This window comes from Crocodylus porosus, unplaced genomic scaffold (genome assembly GCF_001723895.1).
Source record: "Crocodylus porosus isolate Cpor-Errol unplaced genomic scaffold, CroPor_comp1, whole genome shotgun sequence".
In the NCBI taxonomy this organism is placed as follows: Eukaryota; Metazoa; Chordata; order Crocodylia; family Crocodylidae; genus Crocodylus; species Crocodylus porosus.
The window spans coordinates 867,815-893,461 of NW_017728925.1; the positions used below are offsets into that span (position 1 = coordinate 867,815).

The 25,647-nt window shown below is 46.3% G+C and overlaps 1 protein-coding gene across 1 annotated transcript in view; it reads right to left on the reverse strand.

Annotated features, from left to right (window-relative positions):
- Window positions 1–2,235: 2,235 nt before the first annotated feature.
- The window catches only part of RABL6 (RAB, member RAS oncogene family-like 6), a 45,754-nt gene continuing 22,342 nt past the window's right edge, over window positions 2,236–25,647 (reverse strand). The window contains exons 6-12 of the mRNA XM_019540501.1: window positions 21,574–21,938; window positions 19,064–19,226; window positions 13,283–13,501; window positions 12,093–12,450; window positions 9,595–9,766; window positions 5,599–5,654; window positions 2,236–4,357 (exon numbers count right to left, since the gene is read on the reverse strand). Of these exons, the coding sequence (XP_019396046.1) occupies window positions 4,163–4,357; window positions 5,599–5,654; window positions 9,595–9,766; window positions 12,093–12,450; window positions 13,283–13,501; window positions 19,064–19,226; window positions 21,574–21,938 (1,528 nt within the window). The 3' untranslated portion in view covers window positions 2,236–4,162. The remainder of the gene's footprint in view (window positions 4,358–5,598; window positions 5,655–9,594; window positions 9,767–12,092; window positions 12,451–13,282; window positions 13,502–19,063; window positions 19,227–21,573; window positions 21,939–25,647) is intronic.

Below are 25,647 nucleotides of genomic sequence, written 5' to 3' on the forward strand. Positions count from 1 at the left end.
TTTTTTTTTTTTTTTAAATCATTGATTTTATTAGCTCTGACTTACATACATAGAGTTCATAATAAAGGGTTATGTTCGTCAGGAGCCAGCTGCTGTCCTCTGGGTCAGTATAGGTTCCTGTGCTGTTTTTGATATTAGAAGTCGCCCTCCACCTCCTCCTCACCCCTTTCCCAGCTCCATGGTGGGAGTTCTCTGGCTTCGCTGCCAAGGCAAGAACACAACACACGAATCTTCACACGTATCCAGGTGGTTCTACAGCCGCATCACCGCAGCATCATGAATGCCTGACGTGCTCAAAAAGTATCTTCACCACCATGATGTGACAGGGATTATCATCCCCGCAGTCAAGAGGGGAAACAAGACTCCAAGAGATTAACTTGCCAAAATCACAGATCTGCAGCAGGGAGAACTGAACCCTCTGGTGTCCTAGACCAGTGCTTTATCTGTTAAAGCCTGGCAGTCAAAGCTACTTCAAAAGGAGGAGAGGTTGCTAACACCTCTCTTTTTAAAGGAACCTTTAGGAATGTGATGACAGGGATTCTGGTTTTCTGTTCAAAAATAGCAAATTCTTTTATTAAAAAAAATAATCACAAATTCTCTTGATTAAAACCCCCCAAATCAGCATTTTTTCATGATTAAAATGCCACTAATATATATATGGGTATCAGTTGAACAATATTTTACTGATGCATTTACAATTTTAAAGCAATTTGGAAGCCTATCAGTGCCCCAATCATTATAATAAAATAAATTCTAAATGCATATAAATTTTGGCAATTGATTTTGGGTTTTTTTATCATGGAGAACAGAGCTCCCCCTGCCCCAGGGTTCAGTTGTGGCCGTCTCGCCTCTGTTACTTTGGGGTGCTGAGCAGCCTGGATATGCTGGTGCCCTACCCATGCCATTGCCCCCCACTCCTCACCCACAGTCCCCTGCTCCACCCAGCCCTACTGGAACAGACCCCCAGTTGCTACAGCCATGGAGCCAGGGTCTGCACCCACTGACCACCGCACCTGCCAGGGAGACAATTCAGCACCATCCACACTGCGCTGGGTGAGCAACGGATACCTCACCAGAGCAGTGGGGACCTCCCAGCAGTGGAAACAAGCCTATCTGCCCAGCCCTGTCAGGTCCTGCTCACTGGGCTGCAGAGGCCCCGAGGGGAAGGGTAGCAGGGCAGCCCACCTCCATCCCATGCACAAATCTGAGGGGTACATGCCCCATGTCCCTCCCTAGGAATGCATACAGCAGTGGGAAGCCAGCCCAACATCCCCCCCCGCCCCAGACATCCTGCTTCCCACCTGGGCCCTGTGACTGTGCATCCTGACCCTGAGCCACAAGCCCCACATACCATCCCAGCTGGGCAGCAGCACCCCCAGCCCTGTCCAACTCCCTCCCACCCTATGAGGTTCTCAATTCCCCCCACCACCCACCAGACATACCGGTGGCGAGCTGCTTTCCAGGCTTCCAGGCATGTGTACTTGCAACGGTACCCCCTGCTGATCGCCCTTCTCCCGCTTTCCCCAGCCCTCGCAGGCTGGAACTGTCAGCCTGCAAGAGGAAACCCACCGCTTCCCCATTTTTTTCTTTCAACCTGAGAAGATCCAGGTTTTTCTCAAACTGAGAAAAATCTGAGTTTAACCACATTTTATATGGCGAATAGAAAACACAGATCCCTGGTGATGACTCCCAATTCCTTTTTCTTGTTTTAACCCTCCCAGTGTTGACACCACATTTTGGGCTGAGACCCTGGATGTAAGGAAAATAAAAAGGACCACTGGCAGGTTAGATTTGGTTAATACTTAGATTAGGAAAACCGTCACCGAGACAAAAGAAAAGCCCCAGAATTTTTTTCGATGTACAAAAGTACAGCTTTGTGTATTAGTGTGCAAGTAAAATCCCTTAGGAACTGTTTATAAAGGAGCCAATTTGTTTATTGGCATCATCCCAGCTGAGAGAAATGCAGTGTCTGAACAAACCGCAGAACTGCTAAAGAGGCAGAGTTTAAATTTGCAGGTTTAATAATCTCATGTGTTTAGCACACACATGCAAGGAGGATTTTTTAAAACCAACTTTTGACCTGGTGGCCCCTTTAAGAAAATGCCATAGTTAGAGTGATCAGGGAGGGACAGAGTTACTAACCCCCCACCCATGGCACACCAGTCTTGGGAGGCCATGCAGTCTCAGCTCTAATAGGCAGGAGTTTATCATGGATAAGAAAATGTACAGAGGCAATTGTACACCAGAGAGCTTTATAGTCAGAATGGAGTGCACCAGGTTTTCCAATGCAAAATGGAACATGACCCAAAATCTTTACAGAACAGAAACACTTTCAAGAAGGTGGCCAGCTGTAGCTCCAACATCTTGATTCCTTTTTGGATGGAGAAGAGGCTGTGAACTGTTTTGCATTGGGATGAGATTTTTCCTCCCCAGCAGGTGAAGGTTGACATGTCCCATGCAAATTCCCTAAAAGTGTCACATGAAACAAAAATGCCTTGAACAGAAAACGGAGTGGAAACAATAATTCTGCTCATGCAGCAAGACCCTGGTTTGTTGTACATATAAACCATCACAAGTGCATTCCAGGGGCGAGGGGCGGGGAGGGAAGGAAAGGAATAAAATGGAGCAACTGTTTGCTGTTCAAGGCAACTCTGAAGTAGAGGATGGATCCAAAGCACCATCTTGCTTCATGGGAAAGTAGATGGAAAGCGCAGTTTGGATTTCACAATCCACATTTCATAACTCAAAGAGGGGAGAGGGGAGAAACCAACCTACAAGCATCAAAAGAATGCATACATAAAAATGTGGAAATGCTTTACTAGGATGGGCCTTGGGGGGAGACAAGAACACAGTTAGCAGGGCAGGCGTACTAACTGGCTTCTTAAAAACACAGGGGCTGCACGGGCAGGCAAGGATAGTAGGCCAATGGTATTGATAACCATCTATGACCCATGCTGCTGAACATGCCTTGGTACACAGCTCTGAGTTCCTAAGCCCAAAATAAAAGCCACTGAAAATTCATGTAACAAGGAGGTTCTGTCCTCTGGGCAAGGAAGGGGCCACCAACTGCTGGGAGGCTCAGCCTGGTAAACCTGGCTTTTGGTGTCTGCAGAACTCGACTGAAGGAGGGACACTGTCCCCAGCCTCAATGGTTTCCTCACTCAATGGGGGGAGGCAGCCATCTTACAGCACGAGTGTAAAATGCCTGAGACGTGAATGCCTTGCCATGCTAACACTTTTCTGTAAACCATTTTGAAGCTCTGGCTTTCTTCTTTACTATCCAGTAGTCATGTCCCTGAGAGGTACTGTAGGGCTGGAGTTCTAGTGTATGCAAATTCAAGGCCAGGGTGGGATATCAGGAAAAGCATTTTGTTTTGTTTCTCTTTTTAAAGATAGCTTTGCATTGTCTTCCCAAACTGCATAGCAGCTTACGTGTAGTGTCAAAGACACTGGGGCCATGGAAATCAATGTGGCTTGCATGGATTTCAACAGCAGCACCAGTGAGAGTTCATGAAGCTGCTGCGCAGAAACATCCCTTCCAGAAGGATTCCACTCTCTCTTGTTTCTGGCCCTGTGGCTGCTGCATTACAAGCTGTACAATAATGGTGTCTGCTCAATTTAAAGCTTGTCAATTGCCTGACGGGGCAAAGGCCAACACCAGCTTTGTCATTAAAAAAATAGGAAGGATAAAAAGTTAAGAGACTTGATTAGTCACAAGGTGAGAGTGCGATGCTTTCATGCGGCATGGTTTGCTGCATTCATTTATTCAGACAAGAATGTCAGGTGTGCAGCAGTGGAATATGCTGGGGGGAGTCAGAAGTAGGTCCTCTCGCCTTCACCTCCCCACCCCCAGCCTGGATTCTCTGGAGAAAAAAAAAAGAGGGCTAAGCACCAGATGTGGGGATGGTAACACCTCTTGCCACACTGCCATACCTCAACCAGTCACCTTACACAAGTCTGCCATGACTGCGTGTACTTTCCAAGCAGCGACTGCCCCAGAACAGCGTACGCAGATGTAAAGCTTTCCTTCTGCCACTTCTGCTCCGCTAGAACTGACCACAATTGGCCAAAGCTTTCTACATCTGCCCCTGTCCTGGTGTGGCTCAGAAGAGAAGGTGATAGCCACTGAGAGAAGAGTCCGCCGACTGCACGCATGACAAGCCTACAGCTCCTCATAGTCCCCACCCCCTTGCTGCTTGCTGGTGCTAGCTCCACCTCCCAAAAAGGCCTCCAGTTCATCTAGCTCATTGTTTTTCTCCTTGCTTTTCTTCTTTTTCTTCTTCTTTTCATCTTTGCTCTCCTCCTTCTCCTTGCTCTTCTTGTGTTTGTTTTTCTTCTTCACGGACTTCTCCTCTTCCTGCAAAACAACAAGACAAGCTTCTTTCTAACAGTATCAGCTAGTTACTGACCATGCATTTTCCTTGCCCCTATAAACAAAACCTAGAGTTGGTGGGAATTTTACTAAACGAATAAAGCCCAATAGCAAGGAATAGGAGGTTAGGAACACAAGGCCATTCTGCAGTCATAGACCAGAAGGATACAAAGCCATGCATGATGCATGCAAGCAGCCTCCTGTTGGGTTAAGAGGGCTAGTCACAATATCCAAGTTTAGAAGCACTGCTCTTAGGTAACAAACCAACTGCTGCTCTCTTGTTAAGCTCAAAGGATTTATTCTTTCTTGGACACACCATTGACGACATCAATTTTGCTAAATAGCATGTTTTCCATCCAATATGCCTGTGCTGTACTTTATAACCCAGTGTTATAATAGACTGCACACTGCATTTTTTGATTTTATCTTTTAAACTTGATATTTCTCAAAGTTTGCTTTTAAACTGTGAAGGAGCTAATGGTCTGGAGTCCTGAGGGACTGCCAATCTCTCTGGCCCTCCAAGTTAAAAATGCTTTGCTCTTTTAGGACACGCATTGAAGCAGACTTGATTAATTGAGTTTGCTGGAGTGTGCTAATTAACACGTTGCAGCAGCCTCTGCATCATGTCTATTCACAGTTTTATAGTTGGTAGGGTCGGAAAGGACCTGAGCAGATCATCAAGTCCAACCCCCTGCCGTGGCAGGAAAAAGTACTGGGGTCAAACAACCCAGCAAGGTATTCATCCAGCCTCCTTTTAAAAACCCCCAGGGTAGGAGCCAGCACCACTTCTCTTGGAAGTTGGCTCCAGATCCTAGCCACCCTGACAGTGAAGTAGTGCCTCCTGATATCTAGCCTAAATGTACCCTCTGCCAGCTTGTGACCGTTATTTCTTGTCACTCCTGGTAGTGCTCGGGGGAACAGGGGCTCCTCCAATGCCTGCTATTCAGCATCCCTGCACCTCAAACTGGTGGTTAAAGCTCCCCCACTGCCATTCTGAAGCATGGGATACTGAATACACATGACACTGAAGGCACTTTTAAATTAGAGGAGGTCTCAGAGCTGCTCTAATTAAAATACCCCCCCTCCCCTCAGCCCCCAAATAGACAGCCTCAATGCCTGGAGGAAAATCCAGGCTTTAAGAAAGACAGCCACAAGACCCTGCAGCTTTTCTGAGTGATAAGCAGAAACTGTGCTGGTAGAATTTACAGTGGGGAATGAAGCTCTACCTCTTTAGTCTTCTTTTTCTTCTTCTTTTTCTCCTTGGAAGATTGCTTCTCTTTATCTGTTCAAACAAAAAAAGGGAAATATTGTTTGTTTTCTCCAGTAAAATGACATAGTGAATGCATTTTCCACTAGTCAGCCTTGGTCTCCTAGTGATAAGGAGAGACTGCACCAGTGCTGATGCTGGGAAGATCTTCAATTTCAACACCAAAGAGAACAGCCCAAAGAACTAACTCCTTAACCAGAAATTTTGGTATGACTTAGAGACATGTATCCGATTCTGGTTTTACAGCTATCCAAACACACGCACTGCTAAGTCGGCAGGCACATTTCAACTATAAACCACAATGCCTGTGGACCTGGGTCACTTAAACATTCACACTTCATATTGCTAGTCCTCCAGTGAGACTCAGTCATCAGATGAGTCATGCTACTTGGCCTACAGGTCAACCTGGGGCTGTGGAAAACCAAACAGGCAGCTGATTTCAGAGTGGAGCTTTACTGCTTCTGCCTGAGCATGGGAGCTGAAATCTCCAAGATAGACAGAACCCAAAACTTAGAAAACCAGATAGCAGAAGCAACCCTCTGAATTGCATGAGGAAAAGAACTGGAAAGTAGTACAGATGCAAATGCGACAAGACTTCTACAACCAGCACTGCCAAGCAGGCAGGCAGCCCTTTCTGCATAGCTGAAGCGTCTAAAAGGTCTTCCAGGGCAGCCTACATAAGATATATTTGGAATATCTTCATGAAGCAGGCTCAAGGGGCCAGAGTGTGGCATCAACATCTGCACTAAAGAGGAAAGATCACAGTTTTCTGGCCAACACTTAGGGGTAATTGTTCTATGCCTAGAAATAGTTTAACTCCAAGAGAACACAGAAGCTGCAGCTGACAACTAAGACTAGGCTTATCCTTCAATAATATGGGCAGGCACCAAACCTGCTACCTCCAGAGTATTTTCCCCCACTCTTGCCAATCTCTTATACATGCTCTATGCAAAGCTTCAGGTTCTCACTCATCCACACCCCTGAGAGGGGGGCATGGAGGAAGAAAGAAAACTACAGAAAGAAGATCTGGTTCTGTCTGAAGAAACAGGGTTAGGTTGACCTGCCTATCAATAGCACTACAGTCCAAACTATTTCATTACCTCCCCCTACAGATCACAGATATCCTGAACAAGTGATGACAGAATGGGACCACACGGCAAGTGCCCTTTTTCACCTGCCCAGTCTTAAAGCCCCACTCTCTGGTGATGGGACTCAAGTCACAGAAGAGCAGCTCTGCCCACCTACCTCCTAAGTAACCAATAAAGCCGTTGACAGACCTTCCAGGTTATGGGACTTGACCTCATTTCTCCATTAGTAAGACTGCCAACCTACAAAACCAGCATAGTCTCTGCATCATACCCAGACTAAAACACAATGGTGAAAAGGATCAGGGAACTCCAAGCAGCTTCAAAGGCTGTTTCTATACACTTCCTTCAGAACAGGAAAGCCACACACCTGCAAGTTGTTCATCTAAATCAGGGGTGTTGGACATACTGCCTGTGGAGCTGCTTGAAGCAGCTTAGTGGACTACTGATGGACCCTCAGACATTGAGGAAAGGGAGGCAGGTGGAAAAGAGTGGCCCGCCACAGGATCTAAGGCCCTCTTCTGATGGACACGGCAACCAGTGGCATGAGGGCAAACAAGGGCTGACACAGCCCAGTTGCTCTCTAGCTGCTTTGTTCATTGCCACTGCTGCAGCCCTACACTCCTCTTCCACCCCAGCTGTAAGCCCAGTGCTGGAGCTAGAGTCCCCGCTGTGGCAAAGGGCACACGGCAGCAGTAGCTCTGGCACAGGGCAGGGGCTGGCACTGCCATGTGCTCCAGATTGGATCTGAAGCTGCCATTGCTGCTTCCTCATACCCTGGGCTGGATCCAGCCCACAAGGCCACCTGTGGTTTGGGCACAAGACAAGTTTGACAAACCTGATCTGAGACAAGCAAAATATTTATAGCCACCATTAGAATGTAAATTAAACGTCATGATGAGGTGGCAAATTGCAGGTTTGACTTAAAGGAGTTCGACACCTCACTGCTGCTTAACAGGAGCAGGCATCTTTGACAACTGGAATTAATGCCCAAGTGTGATCTGATTAGTACATATAACAACCTGGAGTTAGTGTTTAAGAGTCAGTGCTAGCAGATTAGAACATCCTCAGGGGATAATGGTCTATATTGCTGAAACAATTTATTGAAAAAAATGATATGCAGGAGACTTTGATCCTGAGCCACTGTTATTACAGTGACTATTAGGCCTGTGCGAGTCGGCAGCGATCCAATCCAGCTTTGGATTCGGCCATTTTGGATGGCTGCAATCCAATCCAGAGCTCCGGACCAGGTTTCCCCCCAAAACCCTGCACCAATCTCCTTGAAACTTGGCAGGCTTTGTGGCCTCAGTAAGAGCTACCAGCCCTGCTGTTTTGACCCCCCTGGGTTGGAACACATAGACGTGACAGGAGTTTTGCTTTCAAGAATTTGAGGTACAGTTGCCCCCACACCGATCTTCTTGAAACTTGGCAGGTTTCTTCCTCTCTGCAGAGTCTACCACCCCTGAAAATTTCATCCAAATTGGACAAAAAAACAAAGTTACAGATATTTTATTGTTTCCCCATTAGACCCTATGGCCAAATCTCCGAGGAGGCTCCGAAGCTCTTTGGAAGCTCCGAACTGCTTTGGGAAGCCTAACAAGGCCAGTGCTTCGACCCGGATGTGCTGCTTCGGACCCTGAGGCATCCGAAGCTTCTCCAGATCCAAAGCCTCGTACAGCCCTAGTGACTATTTCTATTGTATCAAGACTCTCAAATTTAATAACTGCCTAAACATTTGTAGGATACTTTAACAATTGCTGACTGTGCCATCAATTTGATGGCTGATCTTTTATTGGTTCCAAGAACCTTCTTTAAACAGAAGAATCTGAATTTGTCCATCCACATGCAGATTTTCCTGACTACTCTGCATTTCAGAAGTTGGTTTCTGAAGGCCACATATTTTAGCTATATTTTTTACTGATCAGCTGAAAGGGTCAGCCACCTCACAATGTGACTGCTGGCAATGTTACTCTCTGACCAAATGCTAGAATATGTTTTTTAGCTTTCTCTCAGAAGGTAGGGACAGGAAAACCCCCGCAGGATTAATAGCCACACACTAAATTAAAAGTGAATTATTGATTTGGGCCCCGCAGCACAATTTCTAGCCAGTTATTTCAAGTTGTGCTGCTCAGAAACTGAAGGCGACAGGGTGAAGGAGTTAGGATGGTCCTTGACATCTCAGTCATACTTTTAGAACATCTAATCAATGTCAAATCCCTTCTGTGCTTCTTACAGAATTTCCTCCCCTGAAGTCTTTACTTTCCTATCTTTCCAGGTGACTGCAGGGGCAGATCTGTAGGAAGCAGCTTTTCAGTAATGCCAATCAAACTGGAAACTTCTCTGTGTAACATGGAGAGCTCCCCTCAGGAAACAGAAAGAATACTTAGATCACGGCAGTCCAACAGCTCCACCTACACACCTCCCAAAAAAGCAGTATTCAACCATAGATGGAGCCCTCAAAGGCTTTGTGGCCTACAAACAGTTTGTCTGAACCTCTCCAAACCTGTCAGTGCTTGGGTGCTACAGCAATGAACACAATTCTTGGAAGTGCAAAACTAGGCAGGAGATGTCATAGGAACACGCTTGTGAAATGCAGGCTCCTGCTGTAACCTGGGACAGAAATAATACAGCTGCTGATCCCCCACCACCTGCACTCCTCCCTCTCTTCTCTCCCTATTGGGGTAAAAGAAAAAACATTAACGTTACTATTTTAAGCAAAACTCACACAAGGTTTTGGGTGATGCTGGGGATGCTTTATGTTGTGCAAACCATTTTTCTTAACCCCAAACTATTTCAGGTGGCAAAAAACCCAACGGTTTGACAAACATTAGTAAGAGGAACAAACCCAGCATATGGCCTTAACAGCTTACTTTCATCACTGCTCTCCTTTGTACCAGTTTCTTCCAAGCCCAAGCCGAACAAGTCCGAGTCATTCTTCAATTTAAATGAGTGGATTGCAGGCTTCACAGGCTGTGGGGGTCTTGCCAATGAGGCATCTTCATCAGAGATATCTGAGAGATCTTCTCGGACTGGGAACTCATCCTAGAGGCAAGGAATAGCAGGCACATCAAGCACCAGTCTTTCAAAGTGAGGGGAGGGTAGAAAAACTGAGCTGTTATTACTGAGAAGCTGTTGTCACATGTTTGATCCTAAATGCAGGTTCACTTAATTCATACTAAATGAAAGTGTCTAGGCACTACTGGATTGGAACAGTGATATAAAATGCTTTATTGGAGGGGGGGGGGGGGGGGGATGGACTGTAGATTAGGACTTCACATACAATGGGCTGAACACCTATTTTCCTTAACTGGCAGCACCACAAATTCCATGCTATGTGCCGATCTGGAGTCAAATGGGCTTGAAGCAACACGAAGGCAATGCACAGTCCTGGAGAAGCATTTTGTGTTGCTGGAATAAGCCCCTCTGCCATGCTCCCTCTCAGCTTGACAAAGCCCTTGCCATGCTTGCCAGCTGATCCTCAAGCAACTAAGTTCTTTCCTATACAATAGTCTCAGGAGTAGCCTAAGCTCCATGTCTATTCAGCTGACCTGCGTTTCCAGCCTCCTGGGCAGCCTTGTGCCTCTTAATGAAAGGCACACTGCTTTGCACTGCTCAACTGAGCCAATACTTATTTCACTGGAAAAGCATTTTTATGCAGAAGGGCATCTCCCTGACACTGCTGCAATGCAGCGCTTACCAGTAAATCCTGCTGTCAGTAATCATGTACAAGGAGGCATAACCCTGTTCAGAAAGACTTTGTTTTCACATTAAAATGCTGGGCGCAGCAAGCACTGACAATATTGAAAAATGGAAAGTTACCTGATTAAAACCAACACCTGGGCAAAAAGGGAGAGACACACTGGGGTAGTAATTACTCCTGTGGGATCATAGAGTGAAATGAGCATGTCAGAACCCACTCCCCAAGGGCGCTCAATAGTAACCACCTTAGACACTGGGAACATGTACTACTGAGCTTCAGGCACGGAGACTTTCTTGCAAATCATGGTCATCTATTTCTATACAGATGGTCCTACTCAAAAGGGGGTTATCTAAGGCTGAGATGCCCACAGCTGGCTCAGGTAAAGGCCAGAACAGCAACATACTGAGAGTTCAGACCACACTCTTACACTGCTTCATCTAGGCAGTCTTCTGCTGGGGGCAGTTCTGTCTTCTATGTTAAGCAGGTGCTGCCCACGTTATGGAATGCCCCGAGCAGGTTACAACTACCCTGATTTAAGCTGGATGTTGAGATCCTTCTATAATAGCACTTCATGGCTTTACCCCACAAAGGAAAAAGTAGGCATCAAACATTCATAGCATGCCCTTTCAATCCTTCACTTGCCAATAGAAAACTGGGTAGAAACAGACATTGCATTTCATTGCCTTTGTGCTTCCATAAAAATTTTTATGGCAGCCCAAAGACCATGCAAACAGATGACCATGACCCTTTTCATGCCACAAATCTTGAAAATCTGTCACTGCAACTAAGATGGGGTTAATCTGTGCTACTATTTAGCAGCAGACATATATTTGCTTTGTGGTGGGAGAGTGTGGGCACAGCTGGTTGCTGCCTGCACTCTCCAGCTAGCTCCAGCAGGCAAGTCTCCAGGGGCTCAAGGGACCTGATCCTACACAACCTGGGAATTCCCACACAAGAGATTGAGCCCATCAAGCCCCTGGAGCACCCGCCCAGATTTCCTTACTTACAGAGAGGAGCCCTGGGAAAATTCAGGGCATGCCTCAAGACAGGAATACACCAACTTTCCCTGTTTATGGAGATGTGCCCCAGAGAACCCAGGGGAGTCTCTCTATAAGTGGAGAAAGCCGAGCAGGCACTCCCAGACCTTGAGGGGTCTGATTCTGCACTGGAATTCCAGGGGTGTGCAGAACCAGGCCCCTCAAACCCAGGGAGAACATGTTGCCCATTGTCCCACAGCATCAACGGGTGGGACAAAGGGCAATGTGGGTTTCAGCCTGGCACAGCTGATTTACTTTATTTGGCAATGTTTATTTCTAACCTATTACGTGTGCTCACTTCTCTACTCAATGCTCAGGATGGAAAATCCCCAGTATTTTTAAGATATACATTGCACGTGGCTGCTTGAATTGAACTCAGGGCTATCCAGGTTATTTTTAGTAACGCCATGACCTTAAAACCACAACTACAGTGCAAGCAGCCATCCAGATTCAACAGTCCAAAGGGCACTAATGACTTTCAAGTGCATACTGCTCTTCAGACTGTCTGGCACTCATCTTGTTGTTACTGGAATATGGAAAGATCAGACATGACCTCTCATCACTGGGATGTCCCAACGCTGCTAGCTGAACCTAGATGTAATCAGCGAGCAGCTCACTACTGGCTATTTACCGTTTTCTTCTTCTGACTGTCGGACTCCTCACTCTCGAAGTCTGGGTCGTCCATAACGAATGAAAGCATTTGGGTGGCTATTGGTCCTTCGTGATCACTGTCAGACTCCTCAGGCTTTTCTTCTTTGACCCCTTTTTGTTTGGGAGTGGACCCCTTGTTTTGGGAAGTGGTCTTTTGGCCCTGAGCTGATGCGATAGGTGTAGGAGCAGCTGCAACAGGGGCAGGCAGAGCAGTGGTGAGCTTACTGCCTCCATTTTTGTCAGACCCAGAACGTGGAGGTAAAGTGCCTGGAGGCTTTGAATCCGGTGCTTTGGTGGAAGCTGCTTCATGCTGTGGTTTCAAAGAATTTCTGGAAGACCTTTAAAAAATAAAAATGACAAGTTGTCAACAGCCTTTTTGCACTGATGGAAAGGATAACTTGGTACTCTTCCCTGAAGTTTCTTTGCTAGCAACACCCCAGAGCCTAGTGAACCAAAGAAGAGGAAAAAGATGGATCTTTCTGATATCCCTCAGCTATGCAAGTGTTTGGGGAAAGCTAGGAAATCCCCATCTCTTTTCTATATTGTCCATGTCTCCTCTGCTTTGTCTTCAACATAGCAGTAGCAAAGCAAAGTGACTTCCTGGAAATTAACTAGTTAGCTGATCCATGTCTCTTGACCTGTAACCTACATCTAAATAGTAATGCAACTCTACAGGTTTTACACAAAGCACTTGACACTGGAAATCTTCCTGGCAATAAGACAAATGCTGCCAGATAGCCGGCTGGTCCTTAAGGATGCTGATACTTGAGATCACCACAGTTATTTATGTGCTAAGCCTTGCTGCATTATTTATATGACTGCAGGTCACATTCCATGCAACTTGCGTGGTATTCTAAGGGCATCCTTCCCCAGGGAAGGGTTCTGCAAATGCCTTTCACTCCCTATACTACGAGGCTCAAGACCCTTGTCTCCAGTGTATTTGAGAGCAACCATCCCCTGGTGCAGCTTCACAGCTGCAATCCTGGGTTTGGTGTGTGGGCATACATTGGCAGGGCATGCTTAAGAGTGTCCTTCTCCCTAAATACAAGGGGCATTCTAGATGAGCCCCAGCGGACCTGCTTGAGATTAAGTAGCAAGCCGTGGCTGAGGAAGAATAGGACCAAGAGGTCAATTCCTAACTCCATACTTTAGTCGCTAGAGGCACTCTACCATTTTTTCTCGCGTTCCATGTCAATATCTTCGTCAGCCATGATGATGACCTTAGAGTTTGCCGCCTCCTCCTCCTCCTCCTCCTCACTTGACAGGGTGATATTTTTGCTTGGTACAAGCTCTTTGGCCTGCGGTGGTCTGCTGGGCATCCTGTCATCTAGATCCAGATCATCTTGGAAACCAGCCACCATAGGGTTCCCTCCAAGTGCCTCCCCATCACTGCAATACAGACAAGGATTAGATACAGTTTCTGCAGAATGCGTTCACAAAAGTATGCTCCCAAATCCTAGAATGCAGCCTTGGTATTGCTGCTATAGGCCAACATACTGTGTGTTCCAGGATTCCCTCCATAACTTAATTAAGGGTTATGTTTTGTTTTTTTGATCCTGGTGAGCAGTTGGCAGTCTCTTACTTGACTGCATGCACTCAAGCCCAGTGGACCTATATCATCTGGCCTGCAATGCTGCCTGCTGCATGCAGCATGAACTGACCCCAGTCCATGCACTACATGTGGCACATGAAGCCTGTCTGGCATGGTCTGTATCATGCCAGCCTAGGGCTTGTGCTGCATGTGGCATGCATGGCCAGTCCAGGCCCACACTGCATTCCTACACCTCTGCTCTAATCTGTGACCCAGCTTCAGCTGCACATGAAGAAAGTGTGGGGCTCGACACAAATCAAGTGCCAGGGGAGGCAGTAGCTGTTACAACAAAGTTTTAGATGGAGAAATCGGTACCACTGTCAGAAAAGGTCAGGCTTCCCTGCTACAAAGCACGCTTCTGTTGCAATGAGGACTTTAAGGAAACATTTCCAGGATGCCATACACAAATTAGTCAATTAAACAACAGGAACTGCTTCCCCAGATCTTCATGTCCTGGGATTAAAATGTACTCAGCATTGTTGCAGCTGCAGGAACTTACCTTTAGCTATCAGCTTCTTCAGGTTATTTATTTTCTAAAAAGTCCCCTGAAGCAGGCAACAATCCAGAAACCATATCCATCCTTAGAGGCCCCACAATCAAATTAACCTAAGAACACACTATTTATAACGTAAGAACCTGTAGCATACCTTAGACTTAGCATGGGTATGCTTCCAGACATTTTGGTAGGGAGTTTCACTGCTGAATTACAAATGGAGAATTCTCATCTTGATTTCCCTAGGGCTTGTAATTTTAATGCTCTTGTCAGGAATATAACTTTATCTGGCAATTCAAGCTTGGGAGCTTTTGTACCACCTTTCCTCATCCTGGTTCCTTTAGCCACTAGATACTTTCTATTCAGAGGAACTCATTTCCTCCTTGATAAATGAATTTATTATGCTGGCATCCAACCCACACATAGCAGTCACCTTTCTTTAACTGACTCTCCACAGATTACACAAACCCATCTCATTTGCATGTAAATAAAAAAAAAAAAAAGATATTCAAAGCAAGTTACAGATAAGACTTCAGAAGCTCAAAAGTAAGATGCTATGACTTCACTGTGGTCCCTCACCCTCTGTACAGAAAAGCATCTAGTATCATGGATTCTCTGGTCAATGCAAAGCTTGACACTGGCCAGCTCTGCCAAGCACGGTTGCTGAGGGAACAAAAGTTCAAAAGACTGAAGGCTGCTTTACTAATTCCATTTTCCTCTCACCCAGACTCCGCACGATTTTTGTTCACGAGTTAATTTTATCTCAGGACTCCGTGCCTCTGCCAATATGCACGCAGCTTTTTTCAACCTTTGCATTATAGTTAGAACATGTGACTATATTATTATGCCAAATTTATGTTTTATGCCATGCTCCTTCCCTGGGAGTCCTTTCACAGGCCTCCTAAACCTGAAAAATCCCTTCCGCCTTCAAGGCACCACACTGCAATGACAAGTTCATACCAGGGCAGGCTGGCCTGGACTCTCTTTATTGCTCCTCTTTTTTTTTAATAAAGTGTCTAAGCACTGAGAATGTCCTCTTCTTAGGTTTTGCAGGCTGCTACTCCAGACCTAAGAACCAAATCACCTTCCATTCTCTCCTTCACTAGTCTGATCTTCAAGCAATAGGGCAGAATACATCACTGCTAAGCTTACAGAACAGGTTCACATGCCAATACATCACAAGGGTTGCAGGGTTTCTTGTTAAGAGGTTTGGGGGGCTGATTAAGAACTTGAATGGCTTTCTTCTTGAACCACATTGAAGAAAATGAAGGCATGGCTTAAAAAAATTGAAGTTGCTCTATAAAGGCAACTTTAGCTTAAAATGCTACTGGTACCACATTTCCAGATGCTATCACCACATTCCCAGGTGCAGGGACTTGTAGATCACTGTTTTGAATGTTGCATCACTCGGGCAACTACAGATACCCGCTACCATCAGTGCAACTGTCCTCGCAAATCAGCACACGCACTAGACTTGCAGTTCTTTACAACATCCCAAGCCTGAATAGAAAGCACGTGTATGTACACACATAAGAAATGGGTCATCTTTATATGCCATGAATAATGAAGCTGCCTCCCACTCCAGCTTCCACACAAGTCAGCTAGCTGCAGTTTAACAGAAAAGCAATAAGCTGAATATACGTAAGGAAAGACAAACAAACAAATAGATAAATAAAAAATCAGAGCTGCAATACAAATGAGGTCTGACAATGCAAAATGAGTATCAGCTTGTGGCCCTGATTCCATCTGGAAGGGACTCAGAGCACGAGGGAAAAATAAATCAGCACACTGCACCAACCTCCACAGTACTTGACAAGCTGCCAAGCCTGCATTAGCACAGAACCATGATCCCTGGGGTGGGCATCCTCCATCAGGTAATGACTGCTCTTTTAGAGGTGTGTGGTCTGAGAGGCAAACCAAGGAGCAGGTGGGGGGAGGTTCCTCATGCTAAACTGTGGTGGCATAGATGAGCAGTGCCATCATCAGCAATAAAGCCTTGTTTCAAACCCAGAGCATCCGGCTTTCAACATTTTAAGATCAAAAGTAATCAACGAGCTCCATCTCCTGCATTGACAACATTCCTTTTTCTATCGGGAGCCAACACATTCCTACTGCCACGTTAATGTAGGAGCCAAACAAACAGAGGGGAAACAGCTGAAGCAAGCAGGGGGGAAACCACATGTACTGTGAGAGAGGAGCATGTGTGAGAACATGCTGGCAAAGGAAGTCCCCCTGCCCTCAACCACCACCTCCAGGGAAAGCATGTCCTCAGTTCCCCTCATTTGTTTTTTTTAACACAGCTGGATGGCTCTCCTGAAATAGAACATGCCACAAAGACATTAGGGAATGAGTTCAAAGTTAGACAGATTTAAGGACAGGGAAAGCTAATTGGTTGTGAGCAAGATCAAGGTCTAGTGAGGTGATGAAAACAGACCCACAATACAAATTACAGGTTAATACTGAATTGAATTCAAATACAGACCTGTAACCCATGGATGGACTTGAACCAGATGCTTCAGGCAATGAGGAAATAGCAACACCTACTCAGAGCCTGCTTAGCTTCTCTAATAGTCTTCAAATAAACTAAAGCATAGTGCATCAGACAGGGCAGGTCAGGAAGTAGTAAATATACTGAATTTCTAATGAGCCAGTCAGGGAAGAGATTCCATGATTTCTCTCTACTGCACACTCAAAGCTTGAAAGAGACCACCATCAATCCAGATGCGCAGTCACAGCTGCAGATATGTGACACCATAAATCTTGGAAGAATTATGCTAGGCTGTAATGTGTTCACCATCTACAGACTCGAGTGAGACTTGTGCAGCTCAGCAGCCTTCAGACTGATCTATGATCCACCCATGGTTCTTGGGTCTGAAGAACTGGCTGGGAAGCAGCCACAAAGACTGACTAGTGTTTTGGAGGAAAAACATGTATCATAGTGCTTAGGATTGGAAGGGACCTAAACATATCATCAGGTCTGACACCCTGCCCCAGGCAGGAACAGATGTTGGGGTCATATCACTCCAGCCAAATATCTGTCCAGCCTCCTCTTGAAGACTCCCAAGGTAGGAGAGAGCACCACCTCACTTGGCAGCCCATTCCAGAGCCTGGCAGCCCTAACTGTAAAGTAATGTCTCCTAATGTCCAGCCTGAACCTTCTAACAATTGTGGCCATTATTCCTAGTAATCCTAGGTGGTGCCCACGGGAACAGAACCTCCCCCAGTTCCCACCAATTCCCCCTGGCGAGTTTGTCAATGGCTGCCAGATGCCCTCTTAGCCTTCTCTTGTGGAGGCTTAATAGGTTCAGGTACTTTAGCTTGTCTTCATAGGGCCTGCCCCTCTGCCCCGTGACCATGCAAGTGGCCCTCCTCTGGACCCTCTCAATGCTAGCCACATCCCTCTTGAAGTGCGGTGCCCAGAACTGGACGCAGTACTCCAACTGTGGCCTGACCAGCACCGCATAGAGGGGAAGGATCACCTCCCTGGACCTGACTGTGATGCATCTGAAGATGCACAACAAGGTGCGGTTAGCCTTACTGACCGCTTCCTCACATTGGTGGCTGATGTTCATCCTGGAGTCAACAATGACTCTAAGATCCCTTTCTGCCACAATGTTGCTAAGAAGGGTGTTTCCCACCCTATAGGCGTGTTGCTGGTTCCTTTTCCCTAGATGCAGTACCTTGCACTTGTCTGTGTATGTGTTTTCTTTAAAAACCAAAAAAAAAAACCAGGATGATCAGCCCTGAAACCATCCCAACAGATACTGGCCTAACTTGATGTAGCATTTTTTTCATGTTTTAAATAAACAAACAAATAAAAAATAATTAACACAAACCACCTTAAAAACATCAGGCCTCTACAGCCATTCCAACAGCAGAAAAAGGCCCTCTGTGGATCACTCCTTAGTAAAATCTATACCTGCTTGCATCTTTATGAATGTTTTTCTTAAATTTTAATGTCAGATCTGATGGTGAAAATCTAGTCTGATATCACAGTTTTGTAGTTGGCAGGGTCGGAAAGGACCTGAGCAGATCATCAAGTCCGACCCCCTGCCATGGATAGGAAAGAGTGCTGAGGTCAAACGACCCTGGCAAGGTGTCTATCTAGCCTCCTTTTGAAGATCCCCCAGGGTAGAAGCAAGCACCACTTCCCTTGGAAGTTGGTTCCAGATCCTAGCCACCCTGACCATGAAGTAGTGCCTCCTAAAATCTAGCCTGAATCTACTCTGTCAACTTATGGCTGTAATTCCTTGTTACTCCCAGTAGTGTTCGAGGGAACAGGGACTCTCCCATTTCCTGCTGGTCTCCCTTGGCCAGTTTACAGACAGCCACCAGATCCCCTCTCAGCCTTCTCTTGTGGAGGCTGAACAGGTTCAGGTCCCATAGCCTCTCCTCATAGGGCCTGCCCTGCTGCCCCCTGATCATGCGAGTGGCCCTCCTCTGGACCCTCTCCATGTTGTCCACATCCCTTCTGAAGTGCGGTGTACATAACTGGACACAGTACTCAAACTGTGGCATGACCAATGTCATACAGAGGAGGCAGATCACCTCCTTGGACCTGCTCGTGATGAATCTGTGAATGCATGACAAGGTGCGGTTAGTCTTCCTGACTGTGTCCCCACATTGGCGGCCTATGTTCATCCTGGAGTCTATAATGAGTCATTTCCCTCACCCTCTACAGCCCAGTTTGTAAGTCATTATTGCTATACACACAGGAAGCTCAGCAAGCCCCCTGTTAGTTCTCATTCTGCACAGTGATTTGTGTGACCCGGAGCCTAAGGAAATCAGAGATGCTCCCTTAGTCACACTGGCTGCACTTTCAGGTGCTACTTCCAACCCACTGTCTTCCACTTCTGACACTCCTTGCCTTTCGCTATCATTACGGTCTTTAGCTTGAGCCTTTCTCTTGTCTTTCTGAGGGGTTGGGTCCTCCAGGAAGCTGTGGTCTAGGCTGTCATCAGGAACAAAGTCCTCCACACTCTGCACTTTCACAGGGACTTCAGGAGGGGGAGCAGCAGTGGCAGCAGCATCTGTAGATGGAACAAATGATCAGGTTTCTTGACACTGGAGTGTACTGGATGTACACAACACACATGACCACACCAGGTGTGGCACAGCACTTATCCTTTCAGCTGCACCTCAAACTGGGTGTTCCTTTAACACACACAGAGGCACTGCCAAGTCCAGACACAGCTAATGACCACACAAGTACTGCCTCCATAGACTTGAGCTGTATACCAGCTCAAGGGTCTGAGCAAGATGCGCCAAGCACAGCTTTGCAGGAAGGAAGCCATGAGCTACATTTTGGCCACTCCTGGTTTACAACACATTGAACTAGCCTGATTGGTCAGTTTGGGCTTTAATACCAATCAGTGCTAGAACAGGTATAGTTAGCTGATTACAGGCTGCAAGCTGGCTTTGGAGCCAATTGGCTTTTTATATCTATGAACTGTACAAACAAATAATCAAAGACATCCCATTACTGTTCCCTTGTCTTCTGTAGCCCTGTTTATTCATCCCCAGGTCTTATTCTGCTTTTTAGATTGTCAACACAAAATAGAAGGCCTTGTTCCAAGTTCTGTTTCTACAACTATTTATACATTAGTTCTCTTATGAATCCAGGAGGGAGATTTAATGTCAGGAACACAGAAGAGTGGGATGTTGGGAGTGACATTCTTCGGTTTCCAGTATTTCGCATTGTAGGGGTGGGTGGAATGGAGTTTACAAGCTTTGTGATGTTGTTTGGGGAGTTTGCTATTGTTTCTTAGTTGTGAGTTGTTTCATTTATTGCTAGATGTCCTGAACATGTCTGGATAGGGTGGGACATAAATCTAAATATTACCACTGACATATTCTTTAGTTATAATAATAGTGTTGTCCAGCCCCAATGGACCTTTTCTAGTAAGGGCAAACTTTCTCTGTACTTCTAATGAATCAGGGTATTTTGGGTCATGGGGAGGGGGGAGCAAAGATGGAGAACTGAGAAAAATTACTGACCCGACAAAAAACACTGAATATTACTGTACAGCAGAGAGAGAAAAAAGGTTCCTAGGAGTGGATAATGTATTTGTTTTTTCTGAGTCCAACATATTTTTTGGTAGCAAATCCATTGCCCCTCTGCTTTCAGACTGAAGGATTTAATCTGCACTGGAAATTGTGAAACAGTCTGGTCACAATTTACACTCCCATTTGTACTCCCCACTTACTACATCTTTGACCGTTTTTTTGTTTTGTTTTGTTTGGACAAAGAGATTCGTGTAGATAAAGAGCTTCAAGCTGTCTCTCTTTTCTCCATTCCCAAATTTGGATGTCAAGAAAAACTAGAAGAACCAAAATGGGTGGATCTTTGTTACAACTGATAAGAGACCCAAAAGACAGAAGGTAGGGTACACAATTAACACTGAAAAGTATTTTGTACCTAAAATTGACTGTGCATTTTAAAAACCTCCCTCTTTCTTTTTGTAGGAGTCCTGATAGCTTTACAAATCCCTTTGAATGACAGTTTGAAGGAGAAGGTATTTGTAAAGAGTGATTCAAACCCATGTCAAGCTAATAATTTCGAGGCGGCAGCAGCACCAGTCAGCTTTGTAGGCAAAGTGAATGTGACAAGCAAATTAAGGTCTAGCTCAGGAGAAGCAAAAGCACTGAACAAGCCCTATATGACTCTATGCTGGAACTTTGACACTGGTTCTTAGGAACCCTTGCATGACTGCTCCATCAATTGCTAGTGCTAAAGGAAATTTGGCCTGCACTCTGCAAAGGCCAGCTCTCCTACAGAACGTTTCCCAGAGGGAAATCAAATGCAAGGCCACCCCAACCCTGAAATGTGACCACTTCAAATTTCTGGCTGAGTGATCATGTTCTAAACATCAACACTGCACTGCTGCTTGTTAAAACACAAAATTCTTTAGCAGCTGCCAGACTGCCATACAGGCAATGGCTGCAGCAGCTTCTCTTGCTATTTTCATTGTTATGCAAGTGACACATCCATTTTTCTGCTTGGAGTTGACAGCTACTTTTATTGCTCTCCCCAGGAGCACTTTGCACCTCACCCCTGCCAGGCTAGAAGTCCAGTATCACAGCCATCACTGCTGACAGGAAAGAATCCCTTTCCCAGGCTAGCACCACCCCCTCCAGCAGTCAAAAAGCAAATCAAAGAGGATGGGCAGGTTGGGGACAGAACAGAGCAACTGCACTGCTCTCTTTGGATTTGTACTGAGCAAGTAAATGCTGGTATTCTTACGACACAAGAACAGCCTGCTCACTATTTAGAAGAGCAGAGAAATATGGACAACAAAGAAGAGGCTTTAAAAATGCAGGGCTACCTAAGCTCTGCTTTACCAGAAAAATCCATTCACTCTCTGCATCAGCACTTACCTGGTTGGGGAGGAGAAGCCTCTGATGCTGGAGAAGTCCCAAAGAGGCGGGAGATGATACTACGCTTCTGTGGTGGGGCTGCAACTGGAAGTGCTGGGGACGCTGTGGCTGGGGGTGGTACGTGTGGTGGCTGATTCTCTGGTGCAGGCACTGGTGAAAAAGATGATGGGGGCTCAGGGGATACTGCTGGGTTGGGGGGTGGCTGCTGAGACAGTGGCTGCTGAGGGGTCCCCGGACTGGAACTGCCAGTTGATGTGGAACTTGGAGGTACTATGGGTGACTGGGAGCCAGAGGAAGGGCTCTGTCCATTCGTTGCCAGAGGGGATGCGTGCCCTCGACTTCGGGCTTCCATCATCTCAAGGAAGCTGCAGGAAAAATTAAAATCACAGGCATAAAGGACTGGAATATGCTCAACAGCATATCTAAGTAAAGCTGTGCTTCACTGGCTGCTGCACTGGAATGAGAGGCAGGAGAAGAGTGCACTCATCAGCTCTGCCATGGGCCTTCCAGGGACCTTAGCCAAGTCCATGCCATCTCTTTGTTCCTAACTGAGCCTGCCTGTATGCAGGGAAGAATAATCCTGACCCTGCCTCACAACAGGGGCTGGGAAACTTAACCAGTGCTTAAAATAAGCCCTTTGAGCAATCAGGACAATGAGGTCTGTCATGTGCCAAGGGCTCATATGTTTTTATAAAGTAAACTTTGGTGCGTGTACTTCAGAAATGTTCCTTTACCAATGATGTAGCTGATACAAGGAAGAAGAATAAATCCTTGTCATTTGGGTTGTGCATAAAATGCCTCCCCTTTCAGTGCAGAGCGAGTTTGAGGGGATAACTGCATATTATGCTTGAAAGAGCCAGTACAGGGCCCTGAGAGCAGAACTACTGGAATCACCATGCCTTAGGCCCTCATCAAAGGACACGAAGCACCACAGTCCCCTCCCCGACCCAGCCTGGCCAGCAGACACAGTAAATAAACTGCTCTCCACTCAGAGTCTCTTGCATCAGAGCTTTAAAGCTCTTCAAAGCAGAAAGGGTGAAGCTCTTAGGTCCTTTGGGAAAGAAATGAAGCAAATCCTAATCCCTTGCTGCAGTATAGCTGTATTGTCAGACTGCTTATCAACTCCTTTGCAATATTCAGACACTCACAAAAACACACTATGGTAAGAGAGATTTTAAATGGCTACAGCTCATGCTCAACTGTGCAACTGTCTCAAAATAAGATCAAGCAGCTGTCAAAAGCAAGTTTGAAAAATGCATATAGGATCCCCAAATGAGAACTCCCATCTACCAGTTCAAAGAAATGTTCTTTCATTATTAAGCTTAACAAGCTCTCCTGTGCAGACCTATGAATTTAACTGCCTCTGCAGACTCTCAAGGATGCTTTCCTTTCTGCAGCAGACAAACAAATGAATAGTCACACAGTGAATGCTACCAGATACCCTAGCAAGTCTTATAGGAATTAGTTAATCCACTCCATGGAAAGTTCCAGCTGAGAAAGAGCAATTGCAACTAAAGACCTACAGAGCAAATGTCATGGGGTCAGGAATAAGATCACATGCTATGTGATCAGTACTTCTGCCATCCTAATGAACAGTCAAATGACATCTTGTAAGTTATAAGAACTCTTGTAGGTGATGTCTTTTATTGGACCAACTGAATGGCTGGGGTAGACCTGTGGTTCTCAACCTCTTTAGACTCAAGGTGCCCCTCCTTAGACTTTAGGCACCCTGCATAAAATACCAGCTCGTAGTTTTGACTTATTTTTTGACTACAGAAAAATAATAGAACCGTTTTTAGTGTTGCAAAGAACTCAGAAGCACCACAACAGGTCAGAATGCTTTTACCACTATGAATTCCTATTTGAAATCTCTGAGTTTATTTTGTGAATCATGTTCACACAACTAACAGTGATAACATTGTGTTGCACTATGGCATCCTTGAAACAATCCTGTGGCACCCTGGCTGGGAATCACTGGGATGGACATAAGCAAGATTTTAGATATCACAGTACCCTTCCTCAGGCTTCACCTTGTACGCTGCCATTCAAGAGATGATTGTTTAGACTGGAGATAACGGGGATAAGTAGAAAAACTTTAAGGTGGATAAAGAAGCTGGCTATACAGGAGACAAGAGTATAGTGAAAGGGCAGTGCTTTGTTACAAACGGAGTTCCTCAAGGACTGGCCTTGGAACTAATCTGGTCTCACAGTTTGAGTAGTGATTTAGACACTGAAAGTGGGAGCACACTGATAAAATCAAAGATATAAAATTAGAAGAAAGCATTAATTAGTAAGCGGACAGGGGTACTGTGCAGGAGAAAATGAACAACCATGAGGACTGATGTCACAGAAACATGAAATTCAACTGTGAAACAAGGGAACAGGTTTTCTCTCTCTACTCTTCTAGGAGTGAGCCCAGAAGCAGGGACTGAAAGGGGTTATGACTGCTGTCTACAAATACAGCATATACAAAGAACTGGTCTACCTAAAGCATCAGAACACATGGGGGTGAACTGGCCTTGGCAAAACTCTTTATCCACTTCCCCCGCCCCAACCCAGGGGAGCAAGTGTGTGGAACAGTCTCCCAAAGCCCAACTGGTTTTAAGATGCAGGTTGATCAGTTTATGAAATGGGTTGTAGGACTTAGTTATCCAGCACAGCAGGGAACTGGACTCAGTAATGCTGGAGGTCCCTGACAATCTGTGGGCCTCTGATAGGCTTGCCCAACAGAACAATAACACTGACTGATTCTGATCAAGTGATAGCTCACCTTAGCATCAGAGCAAAAAGAATCCATCCACTTCCAAATGCTGAACAGAACACTGATGGCTAGAAAACGGTATTTAGAAGTTTGGGTTTGCTTTTGGGAACTGACTTGTAGGTAAAGTATACATGCATTAAAATAATGGTCTGGGGCAATGGCAAGGGTTAACTGATTTCTAAAACCCTGGTTTTGAAAGTTTCCTCAAGGCCCACCATGTGACAGGCAAGCAGCAAGTAGACACACAGGCTGGGAAATTAAAAGACATGTAGCACATTTCCATAACAGGAGATAAGGTGGCATTATGTCACGCTGCCCAGTAGAGCTGTGCAAAGCTTCGGTAGCCGATTCGATTCAGAGGAGATTCAGCTCAATTCGGGGACCAAACCTCTGAATCCAAATTGAATCGGGAGACCAATTAAAAGCTCTGAATTGATTTGAAGCATCTGAATCGATTAAAAAAAGCTTTGGAAAAGATTTGGCCATAAACTAAACTAAGCTGTTAAGTCTGTTGGGGTTGGGGGAGGGAAGGGAAGGGCCGTGGGGGAGGGAGGAATTTGGGCTGAAGACAAGCTGCCCAGGCAGAGCAGGGGATGTGTTACTCTGGGAAGGGGGCAGGATGCGAGCACAGGACCTGGGCACGGCAGCATTGGGAGCGGGGGCTATGCCCTGCTGCTGCTTGCCCAGCTGGGGTGGGAAGGGAGGGGGCAGGGAGCAGGATGTAGGTGTGACTCGCTCCAGGCAGAAGAGGGCAAGCAGCAGCAGAGCAGAGACCCCATGCCCACATCCTGCATCCCCTGCGCCAGCTGGCAAGCAGCGGCACAGTAGTGTCTCCACTCCCAGTACTGATGTGGAGCAGGGGCTATGCCCTTCTGCTGCCCGGTTGTGCCTCTGTGCCCTGCCACAGCAGCTGGGCAAGTGGCAGCAGGGCATAGCTCCCATGGCACCCCCTGCCGGGGCAGAGGCAGGTACAACCAGAGGAGCCATGGGAAAAGCCCTTATGGCTACTCTGCCCAGCCCCATCCCCTGCCCGGCTCCAGACTCCCAGCACTTTAAAGAAACAATAATAATAAAAAAAGCCCTGCACTCACCAGCCAGTGGCAATCGGGGCCTCTGAGGGCTCGTGGCAGAGCCCCCCCATGCAGTGCAGAGCAGTCAAGATGCCCCCCCACAGCAACCACGCGGCAACTGTGCCATGGCATGGGTACAGTGTGGTTCATCAGGGTGCTGTACGCTGACTGGGAGCTGGGGCAGCTCCAGCACTCAGCTGGAGCCCAGCACCACTCAGCACCAGCACCCAGACAGAGTGCAGC